The sequence below is a fragment of the Tamandua tetradactyla genome, chromosome 21, assembly GCF_023851605.1.
Source record: "Tamandua tetradactyla isolate mTamTet1 chromosome 21, mTamTet1.pri, whole genome shotgun sequence".
Lineage (NCBI taxonomy): Eukaryota > Metazoa > Chordata > Mammalia > Pilosa > Myrmecophagidae > Tamandua > Tamandua tetradactyla.
This window is the reverse complement of record NC_135347.1, coordinates 55932467-55958258: the sequence shown is the minus strand read 5'-3', so window position 1 is coordinate 55958258 and position 25792 is coordinate 55932467. Positions and strand designations below refer to the sequence as shown.

At 43.3% G+C, this 25792-nt stretch overlaps 1 protein-coding gene, 2 long non-coding RNA genes and 1 pseudogene across 8 annotated transcripts in view; 1 reads left to right on the top strand and 3 right to left on the bottom strand.

Annotated features, from left to right (window-relative positions):
- LOC143665689 (uncharacterized) overlaps nt 1-12853 on the bottom strand; it is a 48750-nt gene extending 35897 nt beyond the window's left edge. For both annotated transcript variants that reach the window (XR_013167178.1, XR_013167177.1), the window contains exons 1-2: nt 12695-12853; nt 9594-9741 (exon numbers count right to left, since the gene is read on the bottom strand). This is a non-coding gene — a long non-coding RNA (uncharacterized LOC143665689). The remainder of the gene's footprint in view (nt 1-9593; nt 9742-12694) is intronic.
- The window catches only part of SV2C (synaptic vesicle glycoprotein 2C), a 240986-nt gene extending 218665 nt beyond the window's left edge, over nt 1-22321 (top strand). For all 5 annotated transcript variants that reach the window (XM_077139397.1, XM_077139398.1, XM_077139399.1 and 2 more), the window contains one exon: nt 21862-22321. In XM_077139397.1, the coding sequence (XP_076995512.1) occupies nt 21862-22045 (184 nt within the window). In that variant the 3' untranslated portion in view covers nt 22046-22321. The remainder of the gene's footprint in view (nt 1-21861) is intronic.
- Nucleotides 1954-3152, bottom strand: LOC143665389 (tubulin beta chain pseudogene; annotated as a pseudogene).
- On the bottom strand, nt 16633-24420 carry LOC143665690 (uncharacterized). The gene is made up of 3 exons (XR_013167179.1): nt 24308-24420; nt 21252-21364; nt 16633-16921 (listed from the first exon to the last, which is right to left on the bottom strand). It is a non-coding gene; the product is annotated as an uncharacterized LOC143665690 (long non-coding RNA).
- Between the last annotated feature and the right edge of the window lie 1372 nt (nt 24421-25792).

The window sequence follows — 25792 nt, the reverse complement described above, 5'->3', positions numbered from 1 at the left end:
TACATTCCCACCAGTGGTGAATAAGTGTACCTGTCTATCCACATGCTCTTTGGCACTTCTAGTTTTCTGGTTTTGCCTTTTATAATGGCTGTTCTAGTAGATGTTAGAAGACAGCTCATTGTGATTTTGATTTGCCTTTCCCTAATAGCTAGTGATGTTGAATACCTTTTCACATGCTTTTGAGACATGTGTATTTCCTCTTTGGAAATGTGTCTATTCATGTCTTTTGCCTATTTTTTAATTGGTTCTTTGTCTTTTTATTGTTGAGTTTAGGGTCTGTTTATATACTCTGGGTATTAAACCCTTATCCGATATGTGGTTTCCAAACATTGTCTCCCATTTTATAGGCTACCTTTTTACTTTCCTGACAAAGTCCTTCGATGCAAAAAAGTATACAATTTTGAGGAGATCCCATGTGTCTATTTCTTCTTTCATTGCTTGTGCTTTGGGTGTAAGGTCTAGGAAACCACCTCCTACCACAGGACCTTTAAGGTATTTTCCTGCATTTTCTTCTAAAAGTTTTATGGTCTTAGCTCTAATGTTTAGGTCTTTGATCCATTTTGAATTTTTGAATGAAGTGTGATATAGGGGTCCTCTTTCATTCTTCTAGATATGGATATCCAGTTCTTTAAGCACCATTTGTTGGAGAGGCTGTCCTGTCCCAGTTGGGTGAACTTATCAAAAATTAATGGTTTATAGACGAGGGTGTCTATTTCTGAAACCTCAACTCAATTCCATTGGTCCTTCTATTTATCTGTATGCCAATACCAAGCTGTTTTGACTACTGTAATTTTTTTTTCTTTTTCGATTCCTGTTTATTTTTGACCCTTGGGGATATGTCATTTTCAATATAAAAAATAAAACAGCAAGTTCAACACAAAAAAGAAATTTGAAGTGTAGAGTATGAAGAACACTAAAGATGGGTGGGGGGGCAGTAGCAAAAGAGATTCACGAAAAGATGGAGAGTGTCCTATGCCCTCTTCTAGGAATTAACTCAGACACTTAGGTGGCAGCACACCCCTTTCCAGGTCAGGGCTGCAGTTCCTTTCTTGGGGTAAGAGAAGGTGAGCATGGCAGGGATGAGCTTTCTGGAGGCTTAGGGATCAAGGTCAATCTCTTCCCTCTTGGTGGACCAGGTGAAAGAAGAAATCCAATGTGAGGAGGGAGAGAAGGATCCCACTGACAGAGTAAGGCAGATCCTTTCCAGGGGAATTGAGAACTTAGGACTGAGCTCAGAAGGAAACTGAAAGTGGGGATAATAGCGTAACACCTTCCCTGCAGCTGAGACAGGAACAAGGGAATACCTGGAAATCATGATGTAATCAATAAAGAACCTGGATTCCCCTCCTCAAAATTGGTCTAGAATGTAAAATCCCACCCCCTTTCTTTGTTCTAAATGGGATCTGCATGAGACCCAGCATTTTGGAAAAAAGCCTTAAGAGCAGAGAGAGGATTATTAACTGGACAGATGGGAGGAGTGGCTACCAGAAGAAAATACGGGGTTACCCAGAATGGAAGAAATACAGGTTTCCCAGAGTAGAGAGAGAGAGGAGACATTCAACAAACGCAAATTATTTATTGAGTTCCTATTATGTGCCAGACACTGTTCAAGAATTGCCCCCTGCAAAGGGGCAGGCGGAACCCCAGGCACTGTTCAAGAATTGCCCCTGCAAAAGGGGGGCAGGCGGAACCCCAGGCACTGTTCAAAAAGGGGCAGGCGGAACCCCAGGCACTGTTCAAAAAGGGGCAGGCGGAACCCCAGGCACTGTTCAAGAATTACCCCTGCAAAAGGGGGACAGGCGGAACCCCAGGCACTGTTCAAGAATTGCCCCTGCAAAGGGGCAGGCGGAACCCCAGGCAGAAAATGCAGATTCTAAGGGAGAGGGAAGGTGCAGACAAGGAAAAAGGCTGAGGAAACTAGGAAGCCTGACACTGACACGATGAGATTCTGCCTTATGCCTCTTCTTCCACCTCTTCACCAAAATCCCCCTCCTCTTCTGCAGTGGCGTCCTGCTACTGCTGGTCCTCAGAGACAAGGTTATTAATGCTGCTCTCAGCCACGGTAAACTCCGTCTCCTCCACCCTCACTGTGTACCACTGGGGGAAGGCCTTTCAGTGGAACTTGGCAGATGCGCTTGAAGAGCTCCTGGACGCCAGCTCTATTGCCAATGAAGGTGACTGCCATCTTGAGGCCATGGGGCGGGATATGGCAGACAGCCGTCTTGTTCTTGGCATCATGTTCTTGGCATTGAAGACCTGCTGGGTGAATTTGGGCACAGGGAGGACCCAGTACTGCTGGCTGCCACGGCTGGTCAGAGGGGCGAAGCCAGGCATGAAACAGTGGGGACGTAGGAAGGGCACCATGTTGACTGCCAGCTTACAGAGGTCAGCATTGAGCTTGCCAGAAAAGCGGAGGCAAGTGGTTACACTGCTTATGGTGGCTGAGACGCGGTGGTTCAGATCTCCATCGGTTGGTGTGGAAGCAGATATCGTAGATGGGCTCATTGTCAATGCAGTAGGTTTCATCTGTGTTCCCTATCAACTGGTGGACTGAGAGAGTGGCATGTAGGGCTCAACTACAATGTCAGACACTTTGAGTGAAGGGACCACACTAAAGGTGTTTATGGCGTGGTCAGGATACTCTTCACAGATCTTGCTGATGAGCAAAGTGCCCATCCCAGAGCCCAGGCCCCGGACCGGCAAGTGGGTCAGCCGGATGCCTTGCAGCCAGTCAAAGCTTTTGGCCTCCTTCTGCACCATGTCCAGGACTGGGTCAACCAGCTCGGCCCCCTCTGCAGAGTGACCCCTGGCCTGCCCAGACTGGCCGAAACCAAAGTTGTCTGGTCTGAAGATCTGGCCAAAAGGACCTGAGCAAACAGAGTCCATGGTCTCAGGTTCTAGATCCACCAAGATAGTTTGAGGAACATATTTACCACCTGTGACTTCTTTGTAGTACATGGAGATGTGATCCAGCTGCAGGTCACTGTGCCCATGGTAGGTGCCTATAGGGTCGATGCTGTGTTCACCACTTATCACCTCCTAGAACTTGGCACTGAACTGGTTGCCACACTAACCAGCCTGGATATGCATGATTTCCCTCATGGTTAAAGTTTAACTTTTTGCTTGCCTCAAAGTGCTTGTGGGACAAAAGAATGATATGGAATCCTTCTCTCTGTGAGTCACAAGCTTGCAGGATGGATCGTTGCCTAGAAGCTGGAGCAGTGAGGTCCAAATGTGGCAGCAGGAAGGCTTTGAGAGACTGATGACTGTAATTTTGTAATATGCTTTAAAGTCAGGTAGTTTGAGATCTCCCATTTCATTTTTCTTTCTCAAGATACTTTTAGCTGTTCAGGGCACTCTGCCCTTCCAAATAAATTTGATTATTGGTTTTTTGATTTCAGCAAAGTAAGCTGTTGGAATTTTTATTGGTGTTGTATTGAATCTATGATTCAGTTTGGGTAAAACTGACATCTTAACTATATTTAGTCTTCCAATCCATGAATACAGTATGTCCTTCCTTCATTTAGGTCTTCCTTTATTTCTTTTAGCAATGTTTTGTAGCTTTCCATGTATAGGTCTTTCATATCCTTAGTTAAGTTTATTCTTAAGTATTTTGTTATTTTGGTTGCTATTGAGTAATTAATTATTGAAGTGATTTTCAATTGATTGATTTTCTTATGATGAACCATCCTTGCATTCCTGGAATAAATCTCACTTCGTCCTGGTATATAATCTTTTTAGTATATTGTTGTATTTGGTTTGCCAGTATTTTGTTGAGGATTTTTTCATCTATATTCATAAGGGATAATGATGTGTGATTTTCTTTTCTTGTACCATCTTTTATCTGGCTTTGTTACTGCTGACCTCATAATTCTATGAAGTTCTATATTCTGGAAGATTTTGAGAAGTATTGGTGTTAAATCTTCTTTAAATATTTGGTAGAATTCAGCAGTGAAACATCAAGTCCTAGACTTTTCTTTGTTGGAAGATTTTTAATTACTGATTCAATCTACTTTTATGGGTATGTTGGGATTTTTTATTTATTCTTGCATCAGATTAGGTAATCTGTACAGCTTAAAGAGTTTTTCCATTTCCTCCCAGCCTTCTAACTTATTTGTGTATAATTGTTCACAGTACCCTGTAATAATCCTTGATATTTCTATAAGGTTGGAAGTAATGTTCCCACTTTCATTCCTGATTTTAGTTATATCTGCCCTCTCTTTTTCTTTGTCTTCTAACTAAAGGTTTGTAAATTTTATTGATCTTTTCAGAAGATCAACTTTCAGTTTGATTCCCTCTATTGTTTTGCTATTCTCTATTTCATTTATCTCTGCTGAAATCTTTACTATCTCCTTCCTTCCACTAACTTTGGATTTAGTTTTCTCTTCTGTTCTAGTTTCTTTGGGTGTGAAGTTAGGTTATTGATTCACAATCTTTCTTCTTTTTAATGGACATTTGGGGCCATAAATTTCTTTCTGAGCACTGCCTTCACTGTACCCTCTAAGTTTCAGTATGTTGTTATGTTGTATTTTCATTTTCATTCACCGCAAGGTATGTCCTATTTTCCCTTGTGATTTCTTCTTTAACCCACTGATTTTTTAAATAATGACCTCTTTAATTTACACATATTTGTAAATTTTTCCATTTTCCTTTTATTATTGATTTCTAGATTTATTCCATTGTGGTCCAAGAAGATACTTTATATGGTATCAATATTTTTAGTTCTATTAAGATTTTATTTGTGGCATAACATATGATCTATCTTGGAAAATGTTTCATGTACACTTGAGAAGAATATGTATTCTTCTACTGGATGGAATATTCTATATATTCTATATCCATTAGATCTAATTGGCTACTAGTATTGTTCAAGCCCTCTGTTTTCTTGCTGATATTTTGCCTAGATGTTCTATAAATTATTGAAAGTGATATATTGCTATATATATTGCTAATAACAACTTGTTTTAGAACTATTTGTTTCTCCCTTTAATTCTGTCAGTTTCTGTTCATATAGATTGGGGCTCTTTTGTGAGGTTCATATATTGTGCTGGTTTGAAAGGATGTATGTGCCCTAGAAAAGCCATGTTTTAATCCTAATCCCATTTTGTAAAGGCAGCTGTTTCTTCTAATCCCTATTCAGTAAAACTGTAATTAGATCATCTCCCTGGAGTTGTGATTCAATCAAGAGTGGTTGTTAAGCTGGATTAGGTTGAGGCATGTCCACCCATTTGGGTGGGTCTTGATTAGCTTCTGAAGTCCTATAAAAGAGGAAACATTTTGGAGAATAAGAGACTTGGAGAGAGCAAGAATGCTGCGGCACCATGAAACAGAGAGTCCATGAGCCAGCGACATTTGGAGATAAAGAAGGAAAACACCTCCCAGGGAGCTTCATGAAACCAGAAGCCAGGAGAGAAAGCTAGCTGATGATGCTGTGTTCGCCATGTACCCTTCCAGCTGAGAGAGAAACCCTGACTGTGTTCACCATGTGCCTTCTCACTTGAGAGAGAAATCCTGAACTTCATCAGTCTTCTTGAACCAAGGTATCTTTCCCTGAATGGATGCTTTTGAAAGGACATTTCTATAGACTTGTTTTAATTGGGACATTTACTCAGCCTTAGAACTGTAAACTAGCAACTTATTAAATTCCCCTTTTTAAAAGTCATTCTGCTTCTGGTATATTGCCTTCCAGCAGCTAGCAAACTAGAACATATATGTTTATAATCATTATAGCTTCTTACTGGATTGAACCTTTTAGGAATATATAATGTCATTCTTTGTCTCTTGTATTCATTTTTTTACTTAAACTCTATTTTGTTTAGCAGTAATATAACCACTCTGGGTCTGTTTTGATAACTGTTTGCACCCTTTTTCTACTCTTTTGCTTTCAACCCCTTTGTGTCTTGTACCTAACATGAGTCTATTGTAGACAACGTATAAGTGGGTCATGCTTTTCCATCCAATCCACCGAACTCTGCCTTTTAACAGGGAAGTTTAATCCATTGACATTTAAGGTAATAACTGAGAAAGAAGGATTTAGTTCTGCCATGTAGCTATTAGTTTTCTATATATCTTGTAAGTTTTTCTCTCCCTCAGTTACTTCATTGATGCCTTTTTAAAATTTAGTTGCTATTTTGTAATGTACCATTTTGATTCCTTTTTTCTTTTCCTCTCTCTATATTTTTAAATTATTTTCTTATTGATTGATCTTTGTAATTACAGTTGACATCTTAAACTAATAATAACCAAGTTCGACTAGTACCAAGTTAGTTTCAGTAGTATCCAACCTCTCTACCCCTGCATATCTCCATCCCCCCCCTTTATATTGCTAATGTCTCAGGTTACTTAATTATACATTGTATGCCCATTAACATAGATTTTAAATGTTATTTAACACATTTACCTTTTGAGTCATATGAGAAGGGAGCAGTTACAAACCAAAGGTATAATAATATAGTATTTTATATTTACCTATGTAGTTACCGTTACAATGGTTCTAGTTTGCAAGCTGCCAGAATGTGATATACCAGAAAGGGAATGGCTTTGAAAAAGGGGGATTTATTAAGTTGCAAGTTTACATGTTCTAAGCTGTGAAAATGTCCAAATTAAAGTAAGGCTATAGAGATGTCCAAATTAAGACATCCAGGAAAAGATATCTTAGTTCAAGAAAGCCAATGAAGTTTGGGGTTTCTCACTCAGCTGGAAAGGCACATGGTGAACATGGTGCCATCTGCTAGCTTCTCTCCAGGATTCGTTGTTTCATGAAGCTGTCCCAGGGGCATATTCCTTCTTCATCTCCAAAGGTCTCTGGCTGATGGACTCTGTGGTTCTCATGGCTCTGAAGCTTTTTAGAAAGTGTTTCCTCTTTTAAAGGCTTCCAGCAAACTAATCAACACATCTGGAATGGGTGGCGTCACATCTCCTTCTATTCAAACGTTAACACCCACAACTGGGTGAGCCACATCTCCATGGAGATAGTCTAATCAACGTTCCAACCTACAGTACTGCATAGGGATTAAAAGAAATGGGTGCCTCCTCAAGATGGAGCAGGATTAAAACATGGCTTTTCTAGGGTAAATAATCCTTTCAGACAGGCTCATCGATGTTCGTTATTTCTTCTTATGCCTTTGAGTCACTGTTTAGTGTCCTTTTATTTCAGCTTGAAGGACTCCCTTCAGAATTTCTTATAGGACAGGTCTTCTGGTAATAAACTCTTTCAGTTTCATCTATAAATGTCTTAATTTCTCCTTCATTTTTGAAAGATAATATTGCTGCATATAGACTTCTTAGTTGGCAGGTGTTTTTTTCTTTAAGGACTTTAAATATGCCATCCCACTCTCTTCTTGCCTCCATGGTTTCTGATGAGAAATTTGCTGTTTGGAAAGTTTTCAACCATTATTTCTTCAAATACTTTTTATGTCTCTTTCACTCTCTCTTATCTTCCTGAGACTCCAGTGATGCATGTTAGGATGCTCGATGGTATTACACGGTCCCTTTTGCTGTTATTTTTCTTTATTACTTTTTCTTTCTCCTCCCCCTGAATAAATTTAATTTCCTGTCTTCAAGTTTGCTGATCCTGTCTTCTGCTGGGCCAAGTCTGTTGCTGAATCCATCTAAAGAGATTTTCCTTTCAGTTACTGTACTTTGCAGCTCCAAAATTTGTGTTCAGTTCCTTTTTGTAATTTCTGCCTCTTTGTTTTGTGAAATATTTTCATAACTTTCTTTAGTTCTTAGTAGATAGATTCCTTTCGCTCCTTGGACATATTTAAGACACTTGATTTAAAGTCTTTCACTAATAGGGCCAATGTATGCACATCATTAGGTATGATTTCTGTTGAATTCTTTTTTTTTCTGTGAATGGATCATGCTCTCCTGTTCTTTGTATGTTTATAAGTTTTTTTGTTGAGAGCTGGGCATTCTAAGTACTATGTTGTTACAGCTGTGGAAATCTAGTTCTCCCACTGCCTCTGGGTTTGCTACATTGTTTTGTGGTTGTCCTGGTGGTTGTTATTGAGAACTGAAGCTGTCAATTTGGGACTTTTCCATGCTATTTTTGCTCCCAAATGGGGAATGGAAAGAGAAAAGAGAAAAAAACTAGGTATTGCCTCTTTCAGACTTGTCTGCTGCTTTTGCCTGAAGGAGGTTGGAACAATGATCATCCTTGGAGCTAGCCCCCCAGTGATCGACGAAGCTGATTGCAGTGATGTGAAGCTGTAGATACCTCAAAGAAAACATGTTCTTAAATGTAATCCAGTCCTGTGGGTGTGGACCTACTGTAAGTAGGTCCTTTTGATGTGGTCACTTCAGTTAAGGTGTGACCCCCTCAGTAAGGATGGTTCTGAGCCTATTATTGGAGTTCTTTAGAAGAGAATGAAAATCAGACAGAAAGAGAGAAAGCCAGAGGAGGCAAGAAGCTAGAACGAACCCCAGAAAAGAAGGAGAAGTTGAGGAAATGCCGCCATGTGCCTTGCCATGGGATAGAGGAAGGAAGGGTCTCTGGCAGCCACCCCAGAATGCTACAGTCTTTGGGGAGAGAGTATTGCCTTGATTTGGACATTTTCCTGGCCTCAGATGGGAGCAAGTAAATTCCCATTGTTTAAGCCAAACCATTTCATATTATTTGATTGAGCAACTTAGGAAAGTAAAACACTGATCAAAAACACTCATCAGTGATTAGACCACACATACGCACACACACACACACACACATGACATTTGGAGTGCCAACCACCCAGGCACTATAAAGCTGCACCGGGAGCACAGGCTACAATCCCCACTGCTGCTGGAGGCCATTGCAGTAATGTGGGAAGAATCAAGGCCCAGTGGAGCTGGTGAGAGGTTGGTTGAATTCTAAAAATAGACTGACGACCCCCCCAGGTATTGGATGTGAGGTGTAAGGGCAAAAAGCAGTGTTCAGAATGACTCCTGAGCAACTGAAAGGCTGAAACTGCCATTTATGAAATGGGAACAATCATGGGAGAAAGAAGTTAAGGAAGAAGATTCAGAAGCTCAGTTTTATTTTATGAGATGCCATAAAACATTCAAGTGGGGATGCCTAGTGGGCATCTGGATATATGAGGCCAGAGTTCAGGAGAGGGTTCAGGCAGGGGATAAAACTTGAGCCCTTTCAGTATATAGATGCAATTTAAAGCCATGATAGTGGATGAGATAAGACCATCAAGGAAAGAGTAGACAGAGAAGAGAGGAATTCTGAGGTTGTGCAGTTTAGAGGTCAAGGAGATGAGGAGATGCCACACAAGGAGGCTGAGAAGGAAAATCAAGTAAGGCTAAAAGAAACTAAAGGAAGGATGCACAGGGGGTTCAGTAGTAGAATGCTCACCTGCCATGGGAGAGACCCAGGTTTGGTTCCTGGACCATGCACCATTAAAAAAAAAAAAAAAAAACTTACAAATGGCAATGAAGAAATTAAGCACTAGAAGCAAAGTAAAGATTATAATTCAAGGAGAGAGGACTGATCAGCTACAATAGATGATGCTAATGGATCAAAAAGATGAGGATGGGGCATTTTTTACTCAGACTGGAGGCCATGCATAGCTGAATTACTGTCCATAAGGGCAAGATGGGAACCCACTCACCAGCATTCAGGTCAAGAACCCGATGGTCAGAACTTCCATTCAAGGCAAGAGCTGATTTTGAGGCAGGCCCAGGCCTGAAGCTGAGCCATGTAATCCGCTCCCTTGTCTTGGGGTTCAATTGATTTCTGAGTCCCAGACTGGGTTGAATCTGCAGAGAGAAGATAAAGGGCCCTACCTTTAAAGATCACAGGGCTGTGAGGACAAAGTGTCTGAGCTAATGGGGCATGTGGATGGTAGCACAACGTCATGAATGTAATTAACACCACTGAATTGTACACCTGAAAGTGGTCAAAATGAGAAATTTCATGTTGTATACATGTTACCATGATAAATTTTTTAATTAACATGAAAAAACATACAAATAAATAAAAAACAAGGCATAAATGTAGTCTTCGTATCTTAATCCATTGAATCACTTAAGTGTTCTTAATAAAAAAATAAATGGCTAAAATTATCATACTGAAACCTATGATAAGAAAAATACATGTCCCTCCCCCCCAGAAGAACAAAACAAAAGAGTGCCCGAGCACACATGCTTGAAGACAGCCAGCCCTTTGTCCTTCCGTTCTCCTGTGGCGTGGCTCTCCTGGCAGCTGGTCTGGTGGGAAGATACCAACATCAGGGGTTAGGTTAGAGCAGCGTGGGGTAGCTCAAGTCAAAGGCAACAGAAGGCAACGGCCCAAATAGGAAGAATGAGCCTGAAAAAGCAAGAGGTTGATCTGGGGGTGAATCCCTCAAGGTAAGAAGATCCAGACATTACCACAGCTCTGGACTCAGAAATTATTGTGTTCAAGAGACCAGGCTGCAGGGTTAGGAAACCAGGCTAGAAGCAAGGGTTAACGCATAGAACGTCAAGCTGGAAGAGGAGAGAACAAGGAGCCAGCCTCTAAGCAAGCAGTGGAAGTAGTAAGCAAGTGTCAAGATCTGCAAAAAATGGGGCTTGATGCTGAGGGAGGACCGTGCCAGGGTTCTCTGGAAACTCTGTGCACAGGACAGTAGGACGGTAGTCCTTGCAGTGCATCCTCAGTCATGTTTATTGGACTCACTCTCGGCTGGGGCCAGAACTGGTCTCAGGACTAACTGCAGTGGGTAGCGAGGCAGAGGAAGGTACCTCTCTGTTCATGCACTCACCCCAGCCAGCCACCTCTGTCTTGGTCCTCCACTCTTCAGCCAAGCTTGGGATTCCTGCCGTCTTCCCTGTGCCAGATGCATCTGACACCATGAGATTAAGAATCAGGATGCTTTTCTCTTAGAATCTTAATTCCGAGGAATGGCCTGGAGAAATACTTGTAGTTTTGTAGGGATCAGTCGGGTAAAGTACGACAATGGAAAATGCAAATGGTTGTAAATGGTATTTGTCCTTGATCATGAGGCTGGTAAGATAAAATTGCTTTGAGAAGTGTTATGTGGGAAGAACTGAAGAGCAAAGCAAATTAATAAACCTTTTGAATTTTTAACCAATATTGAATATACAAGTCATTGTATAGTCTTTTGTTAGTTTCCACATCAGCCCTAGAAAATCAGCCGCTCTCCTGAGTCAAAAACAAACAGCAAGTCTATTAAATATGCTGTAGATTATGGGCAACTGGACATAGTATGAGATTCTTCTAATAGAGGGAAATATGAATGTAATATGACACTTGAGATAGAACTGATTTTCTAGCTTGCTGGAAATCTGAGAGGGAGGCGCACCCATCCAACACATTGGTCCAGGAAAACTTCCTTTTCCCATCATTTCTGTACTCCCAGGACCTGCCACCACCTAATTTCTTTTTTTTTTTTTAATTAAAAACATTTTGTTAGAGAAATTGTAGGTTTACAGAACAATCATGCATAAAATACAGGAATCCCAGGCACCACCCCACCACCGCCACCACTTGCATTGGTGTGGAAAGCTTGTTACCATTGAGGATAATTGTAACTCCACTATTTTTTAACAATTGTTAGAATTGATGAAAAATTAAAGTAGTACTATAATCGTTGTCCATACTTGACATAGCTGTATTTTCCCCTACATTCCCAACCTACTCTTTTCATGCATGTCTATTTAATTATTCATCTACCTATACACTGGATAAAGAGAGTGTCAGTCATAAGGTTTATTCAATTACAAGGTCATACAATAAACGCTATATAATTATACAATCACTGTCGAAAATCAAGGCTACTAGATTACAGTTCAGGAATTTCAGGGATTTCCTTCTGGCTATTCTAATACACTAGAAACTAAAAAGAAATATCTGTATAATGAGTGAGTGGTCAATCATTTGTTAAATCCTAATTTCTCAGTTACGCATCCTCCCTCTCAATTGATCGTTCTCTCCATCTCCAGGGTATCTGGGCAATGACCATTTTAGCTTCTTCATGCTGGAAAAGTGTGTTGACCTTATAGGGTGGAGGAATGAAACTGGTTGATGTTCTTGGAGAGACTGGGACCTCTGGGTTTCAGGGCTTTTCAGGCAGAGGGACAATCTGGGGGCCTTAAGTTTCTGGAAAAAAAAACTTAATAAATAAAAGTTTTATAGAATCTTAGATAGAGCCCTGGGTTTTCAGGAATGCCATTGGTTGGGGCTTGGTATACTGTGGCAATTTGTAATATCTGGCCAAAGCTTGCAAAGAGTAACCTACAGAAGGGCCTCTCTATTTGAGATCTCTTAGACACTGAAATTTTATTTTGTTTCATTTCTTTTCCCCCTTTTGGTCAAGAAGTTACTCTCAATCCCACAATTGTAGGACCAGGCTCATCCCTGGGAGTCCTGTCCCACGTTGCCAGAGAGGCTTACACTCCTGGGAGTCATGTCCCACATAGGGGGGCTAATTTGCTTTTGAACCTTGCTAGGAAGACAAGGGAGACTTTGACAGGAGAAGTTTATTCCATTTATCTGGTTCAGTCAAAGCTAGTAGCCCTATCCCCTATACCTTAACTGTGAAAAAAAATTTTTTTCCCTTACCTCTTGGAATCTACAAAGAGTCAAGTCTATATAAAAACAGGCTGAACTAGATTTACTCACTATGCACTGCCCTATCTTTCATGTCCCTTCTTTTGCTTCCCCTTTGCTGTCAAGGTTTTAAACCTCCCAAAAGTGAGAAACATAGCCCACCTGGTGTAGAAGGCCGTGTGCTCTGGCTCATTTTTCTTCTCTGTTTTGGTCTACAAGTTCTTCTGCATCTGAGCCCTGGCTCCTGCTGCCCCCCTGTGGCCAGGATGGAGCTCCAGTGCTCTCACGCCCCGTGTCCAGGGCAGAGCTCCAGCACTCTCACGCCCCGTGTCCTTAAGGTCTGGTGGCCATTTTTATCCACCTTTCTGGACCTGAAGACCAAGAAGCTCCACATATGACATGCAGCCCAGGCCCTCACTGTTGGTCCCCAACTCTGCACAGACTCTCTTAGCCCCGCTGGCCCTTCTCATGGATATTCGTCCGGCAACATGCTCTTGGCTTTCTCTGCTCACTGACCTCTGTCCTTCCCCCTTATGCATTCACAGTTTCAGACATGATCTCAGAAAAGATTTGAAAGCAAAACCCAGATTGTTCACATCTGTTCCCCAGCAGTCCTGGGCAGCGGCTGCTGTCACCCCGCCCCAGCATCAGCCTTCTCCTTGATGAACTAAAATCAAAACATCTGCCTGGAATTAGCCAAATGAAGCCTCTTTCCTTTGGTCCGTTCTTGCCTACACAGGGCTCTCCTGTTCCCTCCCAGTGATGTCCTGAAGATCTGTCATCCTGGGTCTCTTACCAGCCAGTTGTGTGACCTCAAGGAAGCCAAGTGGCATAAATGGGCACCAGTTGTTTGAGATGTAAAACAAGGAGACTGACATAAATGGTATCTCAGGTCTTCTCTAGCCCTAGAATTCTCTTTTTCAACATCATTATTTGGTATTCCCTGACAGTAGTTTCATTCGTTCTTTGTTGGATATGTCCTACAACTGTGTATTTTTGAAGATTTCTAGATGAAGGACCCTTTCATTCAACTCACCTACCTAACTGGTATATGTAATACACTCCACCCATGTCCCTTTACCCTGATTTACTTTTCTCTGTAGGCCTTTTCATTATATTCTGTGTACTTATATTTTACATGGCCTAAGCTTTGGGGGCCATTCAGGAAATGCTAGACTCTTTATAAATGTGATCTCTGGCAGTTAGAAGTGAGGGGAAGGAGGGAAGAATAATATGTCCTCACTCCCCCTTTCCCTGAACTCACCACCAGCTTGTTATTACAACAGAAGCAAATTTTACCAAGTGTTTCACAGGCATCAGGACAGCCTATGCCTGTCCCTGAGCTCTGAGGAGGTCTGTCTCTGACCTTGTGCACTGACCTAGGCCTTCCATGGAAGGACCCTGGCCATGAAGATACACTCAGAGCAAGATCACAGGTTTGTTGGTCTGTCGGGCAGCAGAGACCACCACTAGACATTAGGCTGCAGACCAGCTGGGCTCTGGCCTAGCCTGGGGCACCACTGCACGGGTGGAGGGCACTGGGTTTAGATGATGCCATGATACCAAAGGCAGAGGGTTCTTCCAGATCGACTGCGTGACTCGGAACCATTTCCACTGCCCATGAAAAATCATCTCCACGTTCATGTAGGATTTCTAAATTGATGCTTGAATAGCTAAATAACTGTCTCTGGCACATTGATTTAGGATTAATATGCTTTCAGTTCTGTGGGGGTGGATTAGAGAGACCATCCCCAACATGTTGTTTGTGCTGAAATCCTTTTAAAGCAAACTGCCATCCGCATGTGATGACAGGACACTGCGCTGCAAGTTTTTTGGCTTCTTATCCATCACCCGTGAGAATCAGAGCTCCTTGAGGACAGGGGCTTCACCTCCCTTATTTAATACCAAAACTCCAGGCACGTAGTAGGCACTCATTAGCATTTGTGGAATGAATGAAATACGCTTTTTAAAATAGAGCTGGTTATGGGCTGCAGTCTCTTCTTCCCGGTGTGGGTCTAACCTCTCCACTCTCCAAAAGCCATTTGGGCCGATTGTGCATGAGGTAACATGCTGACCTCTGGGTCCCTCGGCCACCCCTGCCATCCTCAGCCCGGGACTCCCAGACCCTTTGGCCATCGGCTCCCTCTTCCCCACATGGCACTTCACAGTCGAGACCCACCCCTGCTGCATCCGCAGTGTGGAGGAAAGCGCACCCAGCCATGAGTCAAGAGCACTTCATGCAGGTGCAGGCCCTGCAAGGAAATAGCGACGTAACTCTAGAAAAGTCCTCAGGGTCCGTTCTAGACCTTGGTTTCCTGATCTCTGAAAGGAAGGCTCAGTCGGGCACCACGCTAGGTGTATGTCAGCTTTTCTCTTTCAACCTTATTTAATCTTCACTCCAACCCTAAAAGAGTATGTGTTCCTACCCCATTCTCAGGTGAGGAAAATGAGGCACAGAAGTGCAGCAACTGCCCCAGATCACTGAGCTTTAAACCCAGATGTCCCCAGGGTCACTCCAGCACAGATACGCCTGCCCTGGTCACCCAGCACAGACACACCCGCCCTGGTCACCCAGCACAGACACACCCGCCCTGGTCACCCAGCAAAGACACACCTGACCCCCCATCACAGTAGCTCTGGGCTGGGGGCCTGGGAACAGGTGCTTTAAAAGGTTCACCTGGTGAAAACACAGTGAGCTATCACCTTACACCCACCAGCATGGCTACCAGTAAAAATGGAGTATAACGAGTACTGGCAAGCATGCAAAGCAATGGAAACCCTTGTGCATTGCTGGTGGGAACATAAAACAGTGCAGTCCCTCAAGGGGACTTTGCAGACACTTTTTAATCTTCTGCCCAGATTACTCTGGGATGTATCCGGGCATCCCACCAAACCGACACGATCTCACTCTCCATTCAAGGTTCCAGGTAATTATGGTGTTCAATTAAACTAATTGTACAAGTTAGATTAGATGGTATGCTACTGAAAATATAAGTTTTGCACAAAATAAACATCTCTTCCTTTGATCTCACACAAAAGTTGAAGTTTTAAAATATAGTCAGTATTATCCCTTACTCTTTAGTCTACTTCACCTTAGTCCTGCCCGAATCAGCTTCACCCCCCAAATGATAGGGTCTTAGCCACTGACAAAGGCTTCCATTATTACCTGTATATGAATATTTGCATTTCAGCAGTCAGAGAAGGCAATGATTCAAGGTAAGTAAGAAATCGATTGCATCTAGTAAAAATGAATTAAGCTATGAGCTATGAAAAGCAAAGTAAACAAGGGATCTTTCTTTAATAAGGCAGGAAAAAGAAAAGAAGTTGGGAGAGGCCTTTGGATAAGATTCCCCCCAGGGAGTGGGGGGGATTGCCTAACTTGGGGCTCCCAGTTTCCCCAAACATTGCAAACATTTCTCTTGGCTTTGTTACACTACCTGCTATTTCCTAATGAATGCAACCAAAAGAATGAGGTGGTATACATAAAGGGGCCGATTGCAACAATGTTTATATTATCCCAAATTTATATACTTCCTAATTACCCAACAGTATTCTTGCCGGAATAATGGTTATGTGCTAAATCATTTTATTTTAAATAAAACATAAACAACAGGGGGCAAACAGTTATACTAATGATTGAAAAGCACAAAAGGGCGCAAAATTGTATATACCCCATGATTTGTACGTACCCCATTTTTACAAATCATAGGATGTGGCTGGAAGCATACTCGCTTTTGTCATTTCTTTTAGTGTAAAACCGAAAATCCAAACCAATTCAAAAATGTAGATATCTCTGGGAAGATTGCAGGATTCACAGCTGTAGATCCATCTTAAATCACACAAAGCTGCTAAAAAATACCAAAGCCTGGGTTTCCAGTAGAACAATAAAATGAGAATCTCGGTGGATATAACCCCAGCCATTGACAGCCCCCCACTGCTCTTTTTTCAAGGCTCTCCAGGAGATCTCAGTCCACACAGGACCGAGCGCCACTGGGTGAGAACGTGACTAGTGTCTTGTGCCTCTAGCTCAGTGACGTGGTGAGCCTCACCCCAGGCAGGGGCCAGGGGGGACTTGTTTGGTGGCTGGAGCTAGGCAGTCCACTTGGTCATTTGAAAAGTCCCCGGAGGTGGGGGGTGACGCCCCCCGTAACTGAGCCAAGCTCAGGTAGACCAGAGGGGGGTGCCAGAGAGAACGTAAGGGGCAGTGACAGTATGGGGAGCCCAAAGGTGTCCTTACCCAGCTTCCATCATTTGTCTGGGTGTGGTAGTTCGATTCAGTTGTCAACGTGCCCAGGTGAAGGCATCTAGATCTGTTGCTGCGGACATGAGCCAATGGTACGTGACCCTCATCTGCTGCTGATTACATCTGCAGTTGGCTAGGAGGCGAGCCTGCTGAAATGAATGATGTTTGAGTTAATTGGCTGGTGCTTAAATGAGAGACTGCAACATAGCACAGCCCAAGCAGCTCAGCATACCTCATCTCAGTACTCGCAGCTCAACCCAGGCCTTTGGAGCTGCAGAAAGGAATCACCCTGGGGAAAATTGTTGGAACCCACAGGCCTGGAGAAAAGGCCAGCAGAGATCACCCTGTGCTGCCTTTCCTCTGAAGAACAAAATAAATCCCCTTTTATTAAAAGCCAGCCCATCTCTGGTGTGTTGCATCCCGGCAGCTAGCAAAGTAGAGCACAGGGAAACCCCTGCTCTGGTCCTTCAAGACCAAGTCAGTTCTCATTCCGTCTGAGAAGCCTCCCCTCAGCCACTCCCCACCCCCGCCCCCAATCCAATCAGTGCCCATCCTCTGTGTCCCCACAATACCTGTGGGTCTCTTTCTGGCTGCACCCATTAGGGCGTTACCATCATCTCCTCATGTCTGCTTAGTGTAAGCAGGGCTTCTTCTTAGCCGTCCCCTGGTGCCAGGTGCTTGACACATGAGTTGTGTAATGAATGGTTGTTAAATGGATATGTGGGTAGGAGGATGTATAAACTAGGGCTGTATTAAAGACAAATTTGCTTATTAGAGAATCAAAAGATGCTAGTGAGCTTAGCACTGTAGTCTGAAAGCTCAAATAAGGGTTAAAATAGTGTTTTTAGGTTAACCTGGGAGCCGAGCTATCATTCGTAATACTGTTTCTATGAGGGAAATGGAATTCACTTTTCAATAACTAACTTGCAGATATATCTTTTGATCTCAATGTATTCCTGATTTGAGGACTGGCTGTACTTTCCCAAATGCCCCATGCATTCATCTATGATTTCTATGATTTGACTGAGTGGTACAGAAAACGTTCCTTTCCTAAAGTGTAGACTGGACACATTTTACCCACTAACAGGTAAATTCCTCAAGCTGTGCCTGGATCTATACCCTCTTGGTTCTTTTTCAAATGTAATATTTAATTTTCCTTTTCCCTAATAATTCATCAGTCAATAGGACAGATAGTTCAGCCAATGTCCAAAGCAATCATTAAAGTTCACGTGGCGCCGACCTTGTGCCAGCCCCTACCCCATTCAGCACCCCTGGCTTCTTCCCAGGGCCCTCAAAAAAGCCCAACTGACACTGCCCTGAAGCCATAAAAGTCAGATGAGAAAGAGGCAGGATGGGAGGGCAAAACTATCTTAAAAATCAGGTTTATCAGTACACTGGAATCTGCTATGTTGTGAAGGTCCCAGAGAAGGCTCCCTGGCAGCCACACCCCTCTTCAACTGAGTCGCAGTGTTGAAGCACATCAGCCCCCATATACCAGCACATGTTCTTCAGGCAGGGGGAGTCAGTGGTGTGGCCAAGAGGACACTTTATTGGAATGGGGAACCAAGCTGCCGCAGCCACAGAGCGCCATTTGAAGAGAGACTTTACATTTAAAGGATTTAAATAAATAGCTTGAGCAAAAATCCAGAACAAAGGACTCTGGCTGGAAAGGTGGAGGGGTAAGGGGTGAAACTTATAAGAGATAGTAGATCATCTCATTATTTCCCTTTGGTGCTTGTTGGTTATGAGAAAACAGGACAAAGTCTTTGGTCTGTGAAGAGGAATGTGGTAGCTTGTCCTGCTAAACAATCTACTTCCCACCCTCAGAGGACTTTATGAGCTTGTGTTTTGCACATCTGCAGAAGTTAATGCCTTCCCCTAAGTAAGAGCAAGAGTATAAATGAACTAAGAGTTTGTTTGCTTTATAAACAGATAATCCCCAAGGGAGAGTAACTTTTGAATGATTTTCCTAATCCAGATGTGCCTGAAATGCATAGAAAATCACTACCTTCCAGCTGCAAATATTTGAAGGAATAATTTACATATCCAAAGAGAGGGTAGGCACATTTTCTGGAATTCCAATACTGATTTAAGGCGACTGTATGCTTTGCATCCATGCCACGTTTTCATCTGAAGAATTGCCACTACTTTGGAAATGAAGATGGAGATTCCCAGCAAATAAGGGTTTGATCTTTCACAGAGGCTGCAAACACCAGACTCTCTTCTTGTGTCTGTCTTAGTGCTCCCAGACATCTCAGGTAGTTTGTCCATACCTCAGTTACAGTCTCAGTGATAAAAGGTGATAGTCACCCACATCATAGACCTTGCTCTAAGCTACACTGCAGGTCTCTCGCTCTGGAAACTATGGCTATTTTACCCCTGATGTAAATCCATTGTGCAGTTTCATTCCTGAGAGACTTCATGACAGAAGAATTCTCTCCTCTCTCTAACAGCAATCTGCACACTAGCCATTCTCCCCTAGACGCTGCTGCTTATCTACCACCATAAAATGTATTTAGTAGATACTGATTCCAGCTCTAAAAACTAATAGGTAGATTTACAAACCAGCATACTAGTTGGTTCAGCCCTGCGACATCTTCTCTGTGGAAGAAGGTCGGGGGGGGAAGTGGTGATGACACGAGTCTGCTCGACTCTTCTTTGGTACTCAACAGTAGCCTCAGACCTTTTTCCTTCATTATTTTTTTTAGAAAAGTTGGCAGTATAGAAAATCTCCTCATCTTTTTGGGGTGGTGGTTGTTCTTGCTAGTGTCTTTCTTTAAATACAAGCAAATGAATTTTTAAAAAATTAGTTTACCTTCTCAAGAAGTTCCTATGTCTCTTATTCAGAAATTCTGTTACACCCCCTCTACCTTCTAAACATTTGGCAACTCTGCCACACTTCAGGAGCCTCCTTGTTCTACTTTCTAGATTTCCTGGCTAAAGAAAAGTCACCACTGTTTGCCTCTTATTAGGTCTTTTCTAATCAGCAACTCTTTGGCCCTGTATTCACAGATTTGGTTCATGCAGCTCAAGGAGGAGTGTATATTCCTTTTCTATGGTGTGAAAAGAGAAATGATTGGACAAGGACTGTATTAGTTTGTTAAAGATGCCAGAATGCAATATACTAGAAAGGAATGGCTTTTAAAAAAAGGGATTTAATAAGATGCTCGTCTACAGTTCTGAGGCCGTGGAAATGTCCAAAGTAAGCACCAACAAGAGGTTACCTTCACTCAAAAAAGGGCGATGAAGTTCAGGGTTTCTCTTTAAACTGGAAAGGCACATGGCAAACATGGCAATGTTTGCTAGTTTTCTCTCCAGACTTCTTGTTTCATGAAGCTCCCCTAAATTCCTTCTTCATCTCCAAAGGTCTACTGGCTGCAGGGACCCTGTGACTCTGGCTGTCTTGCCATTCTGAAGCTTTCTCCAAAATGCTTCCTTTTTAAAAGGATTCCAGTAAGCTAATCAAGACCCATATGGAATGGGTGGAGCCACATCTCCTTGGATATAATCTAATCAAGTTACCAATATACAGTACTGAATAAGGTTTAAAAGAAATGACTGCCTCCACAAGACAGATTAGGATTTGAACATGTCTTTTCTAGGGTACATAATCCTTTCAAACCAGCACAGGGAGTTAATGCTTAATTATTGTGCCAGTTTGAAAATATTATGTACCCCAGAGAAGCCACTTTTTAATCTTGATTCAATCTTATGGAGGCAGCTGTTTCTTTTAATCCTGATTTAATAATGTACGTTGGAATTTTTTTATTAGATTATCTCCATGGAAATGTGACACACTCAATTGTGGGTATTAACATTTGATTAAACATTCCAAGTGTGTCTTGATTAGATTACTAGAATCCTTTAAAAGAGGAAACATTTTGGAGAGAGATGGAGAAATGACAGAGCCTCAGGGCAGACAGAAACTTCACAGCAGAGCTGACACAGATATGGACACATGGAGAACAGAGACACAGATGTTTGGAGATGCTTGGAGTCCAGCAGACATTGCCGTGTGCCTTCCTGAGATGTTAAGCAAGTCAGAACCTAGAGAGCCAAGGGAAGCCAAGAGATGAAAGCCAGCCCCAGGGAAGAGATGTGAGGAACCCCCACAGGATCAGAGGCTGAAGGGGGCAGAGCCCAGGAGCAAGGGAACAGCTGACAGAGGGTTCCTGGTCCATCAGCCTTCCTTGAATTAAGGTATCTTTCCCTGGATGCCTTAGTTTGGACATCTCCACAGGCTTAGAACTGTAAACTTATAACTCATTCAATTCCCCTTTATAAAAGCCATTCTTGTGGGGGGGGGGGGGCGGGCAGCACAAGGGGAATTCAGTGGTAGAATTCTTGCCTGCCATGCAGGAAACCCAGGTTCCATTCCCAGTCCATGCACTTTCCAAAAACAAACAAACAAACAAGGAAAACAAAATACAACAAACAAAAATTCAACAAAAGGTGCTGCAATAACAGGATACTCACATGGAAAAAGAATGAAACGTGATCCCACCATACAGCATACAAAAAAAAAACAAGCTGTTCCAGTCCTGGTCTGCTGCATTCCAACAGCTTGCAAAAACTAGCACAATGAGTTCCTGTTTAGGGTGATGATAAAGTTTTAGTAATGAATGGTGGTGGTAGAAGCACATCGTAAATTTAATCAACGCCGTTGAAGTGTATATTTAAAAGTGGTTAAAATGTGAAATTGTATGTTGTTATGAATGTTACCAAAAACTAACTAAGCAAAAGAGTCTTACTTCCAGTTCCATTGGACCAAGAGTGATACTTTTCTTACTCCTTACTCTTATTGAAATTTGTTTTCTCTTTCCATTCATGATAAACTGGAACTCTCTGGCAGAATAAGAGCCAACAGAAGTGGGAAGAAAGTCAACAAAGGATTGGAAGAACAGTGTTGACAGCTGGGGTTCTCTACCCATCCAGATTTGCTAACAAGTATTTCATCCTTTGCACCAATTGTATTCCCAACGACCTACTTGAAGATGATTGGAAAATTACTCTACAGAGCATTTGTGCGGAAATGGAATCTTGAAAGCCACTTTTTCAACCTTGTCCATTTCTCTTTCCTTTGCAGGGCAACAGGCTTTGGCTTCTTGAACGCACTATGCAAGGCAGCAGCCGTCCTTGGAAACTTAATATTCGGCTCCCTGGTTGGCATCACCAAGGCAATCCCCATCCTGCTGGCTTCTACCGTGCTCGTGTGTGGAGGTCTGGTGGGGTTGCGCCTGCCCGACACACGAACCCAGGTTCTGATGTAATTGGGGAAAAAAGCCATCTGTCGTGTCCCTTTCTTCTGCTGTGTGTCAATTCTCCCGACTGATTCAAAGGCTTCAGATTTGTCCATACATAGAAAGGTGGTCAAGTATCCGAACACAAACTCTTTGCTGCGTGTGTAGTCTTGCCCCTTAAATGTGATTGTGCACAGATTTTCTTTTCATGCATTATCATTGTTCCTAACTGTGATGTGTCATTGACTCCCCCAAACCGCTGAGGCATTTCTAAAACGTCCTAAGGCCTCCCTGAGAGTCTGCTCGTTGTAGTCCCTGAGGACTGTGCTGGTGTAGGAAATAGACTGTGCTGCTCATTCAACATGAGCAGGAAATATAAGTTGGCATATTCTTGCATTTGTGCTGAGGAGAGGGATTCTTTTTTTTTTTTTTTTTTAAGCAGAGTGATACTTCCTGTTTACTTAGAAAAGGTCACCCGGCTGTTCTCGCTGCAGCAGCGCCTTTCAGAGCAAGCCATGTGGTTCCAACAGAGCCGGGTGGGGTCTCGCAGATGTGACGAGGTGACTCTGCTGGCCAGAAAAAGGAAGGCTCTTCGGTCAGCAGGAAAGATCAGAGTGGGCTGTGTAAGCAAGATTTCCGTCCGAGAGCTACTTAAACTTCTGACAGATATGAGGGAAAAGGGCCACAGCAGGGTCTGTGATTGCCGCACATGGCTCAGAATGTCTGAAAATCCGAGAGAGCCCTCCGGCCCCGCTGACCTGCCACTGTATCCAAACTGTCTGCAGTCCGCGGACTGTCAGCCAGCATTTAGGCAGCTGCAAATCTCAAGGTGGGAAGAAATCCACACCTAAAACCATATGGAAATGCAAAATAGTACCTGGAGGGTACCTCTTTCCGGAGAGGCAGTCTCCGGGGAGTTGACCTTCTCAGTGGCTGGCATGGCCAAAGTGGGTGGCAGTCCCTAACCCTTCACCGGGTGCTGCCCTGGCCACGTGTGCCGGGCTGCCGTGTTTGTGTGAATGTCCCAGCCCTGTGCCCCCGCCTAGGGCCTCCCGCACACAAGGGCAGCCTCTCCTGGTGACTGGCTGCTCATGTCACCGCTGGAATCTGCCTGGGCCTGAAGGAGGGAGGTCAGCACCGGCTGTGACTTCTTGACTTTGTCACCTCTACTACCTGCCCCTTCTCCCAGCCTCCTACTTGGACATCTCCTTTGAAATCAGGGGTCTCCATGTCAAGTTGACCAGGAACCAAGAATAAATCCCATATTTAAATAATACTCCTTCTTTAACTCTCTGTCTCATTAGGGGGTTAGCCTTGTTCCTTATCCCAGGTCTTTCCAGCAGTCACAGAGCAGCCCTGGGGCCCCCAGGAAAGGACAGCCTTTGTTTCCAGTAATTATTGCATTCAGAAACGTCAGCTCTCCCGGATGCTGCCCTGCCGCCCCTCCCCTTCCTAGCGACCCTTCTGGGGCTCCCACTGCAGAATTCTGACTCTGTGAAGTCCTTTAATGTCTGCCATTAATCGACTCCCCCCGTTGTAGCTCAGGTCTGTAGAAGGAGGGAGCCGGCTATGCAAGGTGGCAGGAAGAGATGGTTGCCTGGAGATACATGCTTAAGGCTAGAAATATCAGGAAAACGCAAACCAAAAACTGTAAAGGGGGCAGGAAGATGAAAATCCAGAAAGACCAGATGTGATTTATGTGAAAGCTGCCAACAAGCAGGGAAAGAAATGCAATTTGCTCTCATTTCGGTCTTCTATAATACTATTAGATAACAAAGACAGTGGTCAAACAGCCCAAGAAATTGCCCTGTATGCATTCTTCTTTCATTCCCCCACCTATCTATTCTTTGCTATTTGTCTTCCTAAAAAACTCCTATTTGGGTACGTAGGCAGGAATTTCAGTCGAATGTAATATCTGCAGAAATAACTGCAAGAAAAGATCTGTGTCTCCATCAGCCCATTCAAGAGAGAGAGGCAGAAGTGTGCATATGGACGTCGTGTCTCTCGTCTTTCTTTGGCATTAACTTTGCTTACTGGATTATCTTTACATTTAGAAATATCTCTGATGTCTGTTGTAGGTCTAAATGTACAAAATATCTCCCGAGCTGCAGAGTAGTACTTGTACAGAATTTTATTGAAGGCTGGGCTGGGGCAGCAGAGAACATGTCAGCAGAGCCCCTTCCTGAGCTCCCCATCAGGCCTCCCCTGCACAAGGACCATGCATCGTCCAGGCTTCCGAGGTGGCCCAAGAGGGATCTAATCTAATTTCCTGGACAATCTGTGGTCACAAACCTTCTTGGTCACCACCTCTTCCACCTTGGTCCCCTTTTCTCCAGCTCAGCTCCCTCGTCTTGCTCTCCCTCCAGTTTTCTATGAGACAGCTCAAACGGTTCCCAAGGTATGTGGTATGACCTGTCTGACTTGTTCTGGGTTTAGCTGGAGATTAAGATCAGAATAAGATAAACTGAAACTCCTAGTTCTATGTATATAGCAGGCCACTGGCCCACGAGCATGCCACCGGCATCTCATTTATCTAAATCAGAGGGGAAAATGAGAGTATGTGCACAGATGAAAAAAAAAAAAGCCTAGGAACCATCAGTCCCATTGTTCCTCTATTTCTAACTCCTTTTTTATCCAAAATTCCTGTAATTCTCTGGAATTGATCCAGAATTTCCCCCAAATTTCTTTCCTATCACTGGGTCGTCTCATTAGGTAAAAAAAAAAAATTTACAAGAAGAAAAAACCCCAGCTATTTCCAACAATAATGGTGTATTAAATCACACCCCAGCAGTTGGTCTTGGGGCACCCCACGCATGTCAGTCCTGCTGCTTTGGAAGCCAAGCCCAGCAGCCAGGGTCATCTTACTTCCAGGACACTACGCTGGGAGAGAAGACCCGGGGCCTGACCCCACCGGCAGGCCCAGCTCCCGCCCCGGGAGCGCACTGCATTGATCACTGGATAAGGAGAACTCATTTTTTTCTCTAAATTCCAGAGGATCATGATGAAAATAGCTTCATCTTAGGATCTGCCCTCTTCTGATGGTAAACTCTTCTTTGCAAATCCTGAATGGGTTTATAAACTGAAAAATTAGGGATTAGACAAGCATCCAAAGAGCTCAGGGAGTGATCTGGGAAGCCCCTGTGGAACAGGACAAAGAGCAGAGTTTTCATGTTTTTGCTGCCAGTTTCTCAGAACCCTGAGCATGATCTCAGTGTCAGCGCTGGTTTGACAGTTAGGACGCCACAGAAAGAGGCCCATCCTGTGAGATGCAGAGGGTTAAAAGCCTCTGGCCACGACATTATCACAAAGGCTGCGGTCCACAGCTCTCCTGTCAGTGCGTGTCTTCAACAGACCCAGGCTTCCAGAAACAGAATTCTTTAGCGGTGTCACCTACATTGGCCAATGCGCCTTCATTCCTAAAGCTCAGCAAATCAGAGCTCAGGTTAGCGCCCCAAACTGCTTTGCTGTTTTTTGAGATATCAAGGGGGTGATGGGAAAAGGAACATAGCGACAGAAGGGTTAGGGTGGAGAGTCACAGATACCCACTGAGAAGGTTCTGCCGAAGACATTGGGGCATGGTGGAGACTTTCTAAACTCTACCCTCATTTGAGAAGCATTCCATGAGAATACCCCCTGCCAACCAAAATAGAATATGGTATTTCCTAATTGTTTTCTATTTAACATTAAAATGGCCTTCTTTCTCCAATAAACACCTTGAGTGTTTATGCATCAAAGGCTGGAGAGCTGGGGTGTCTCAATTTGCCTTCACCTGAAAGC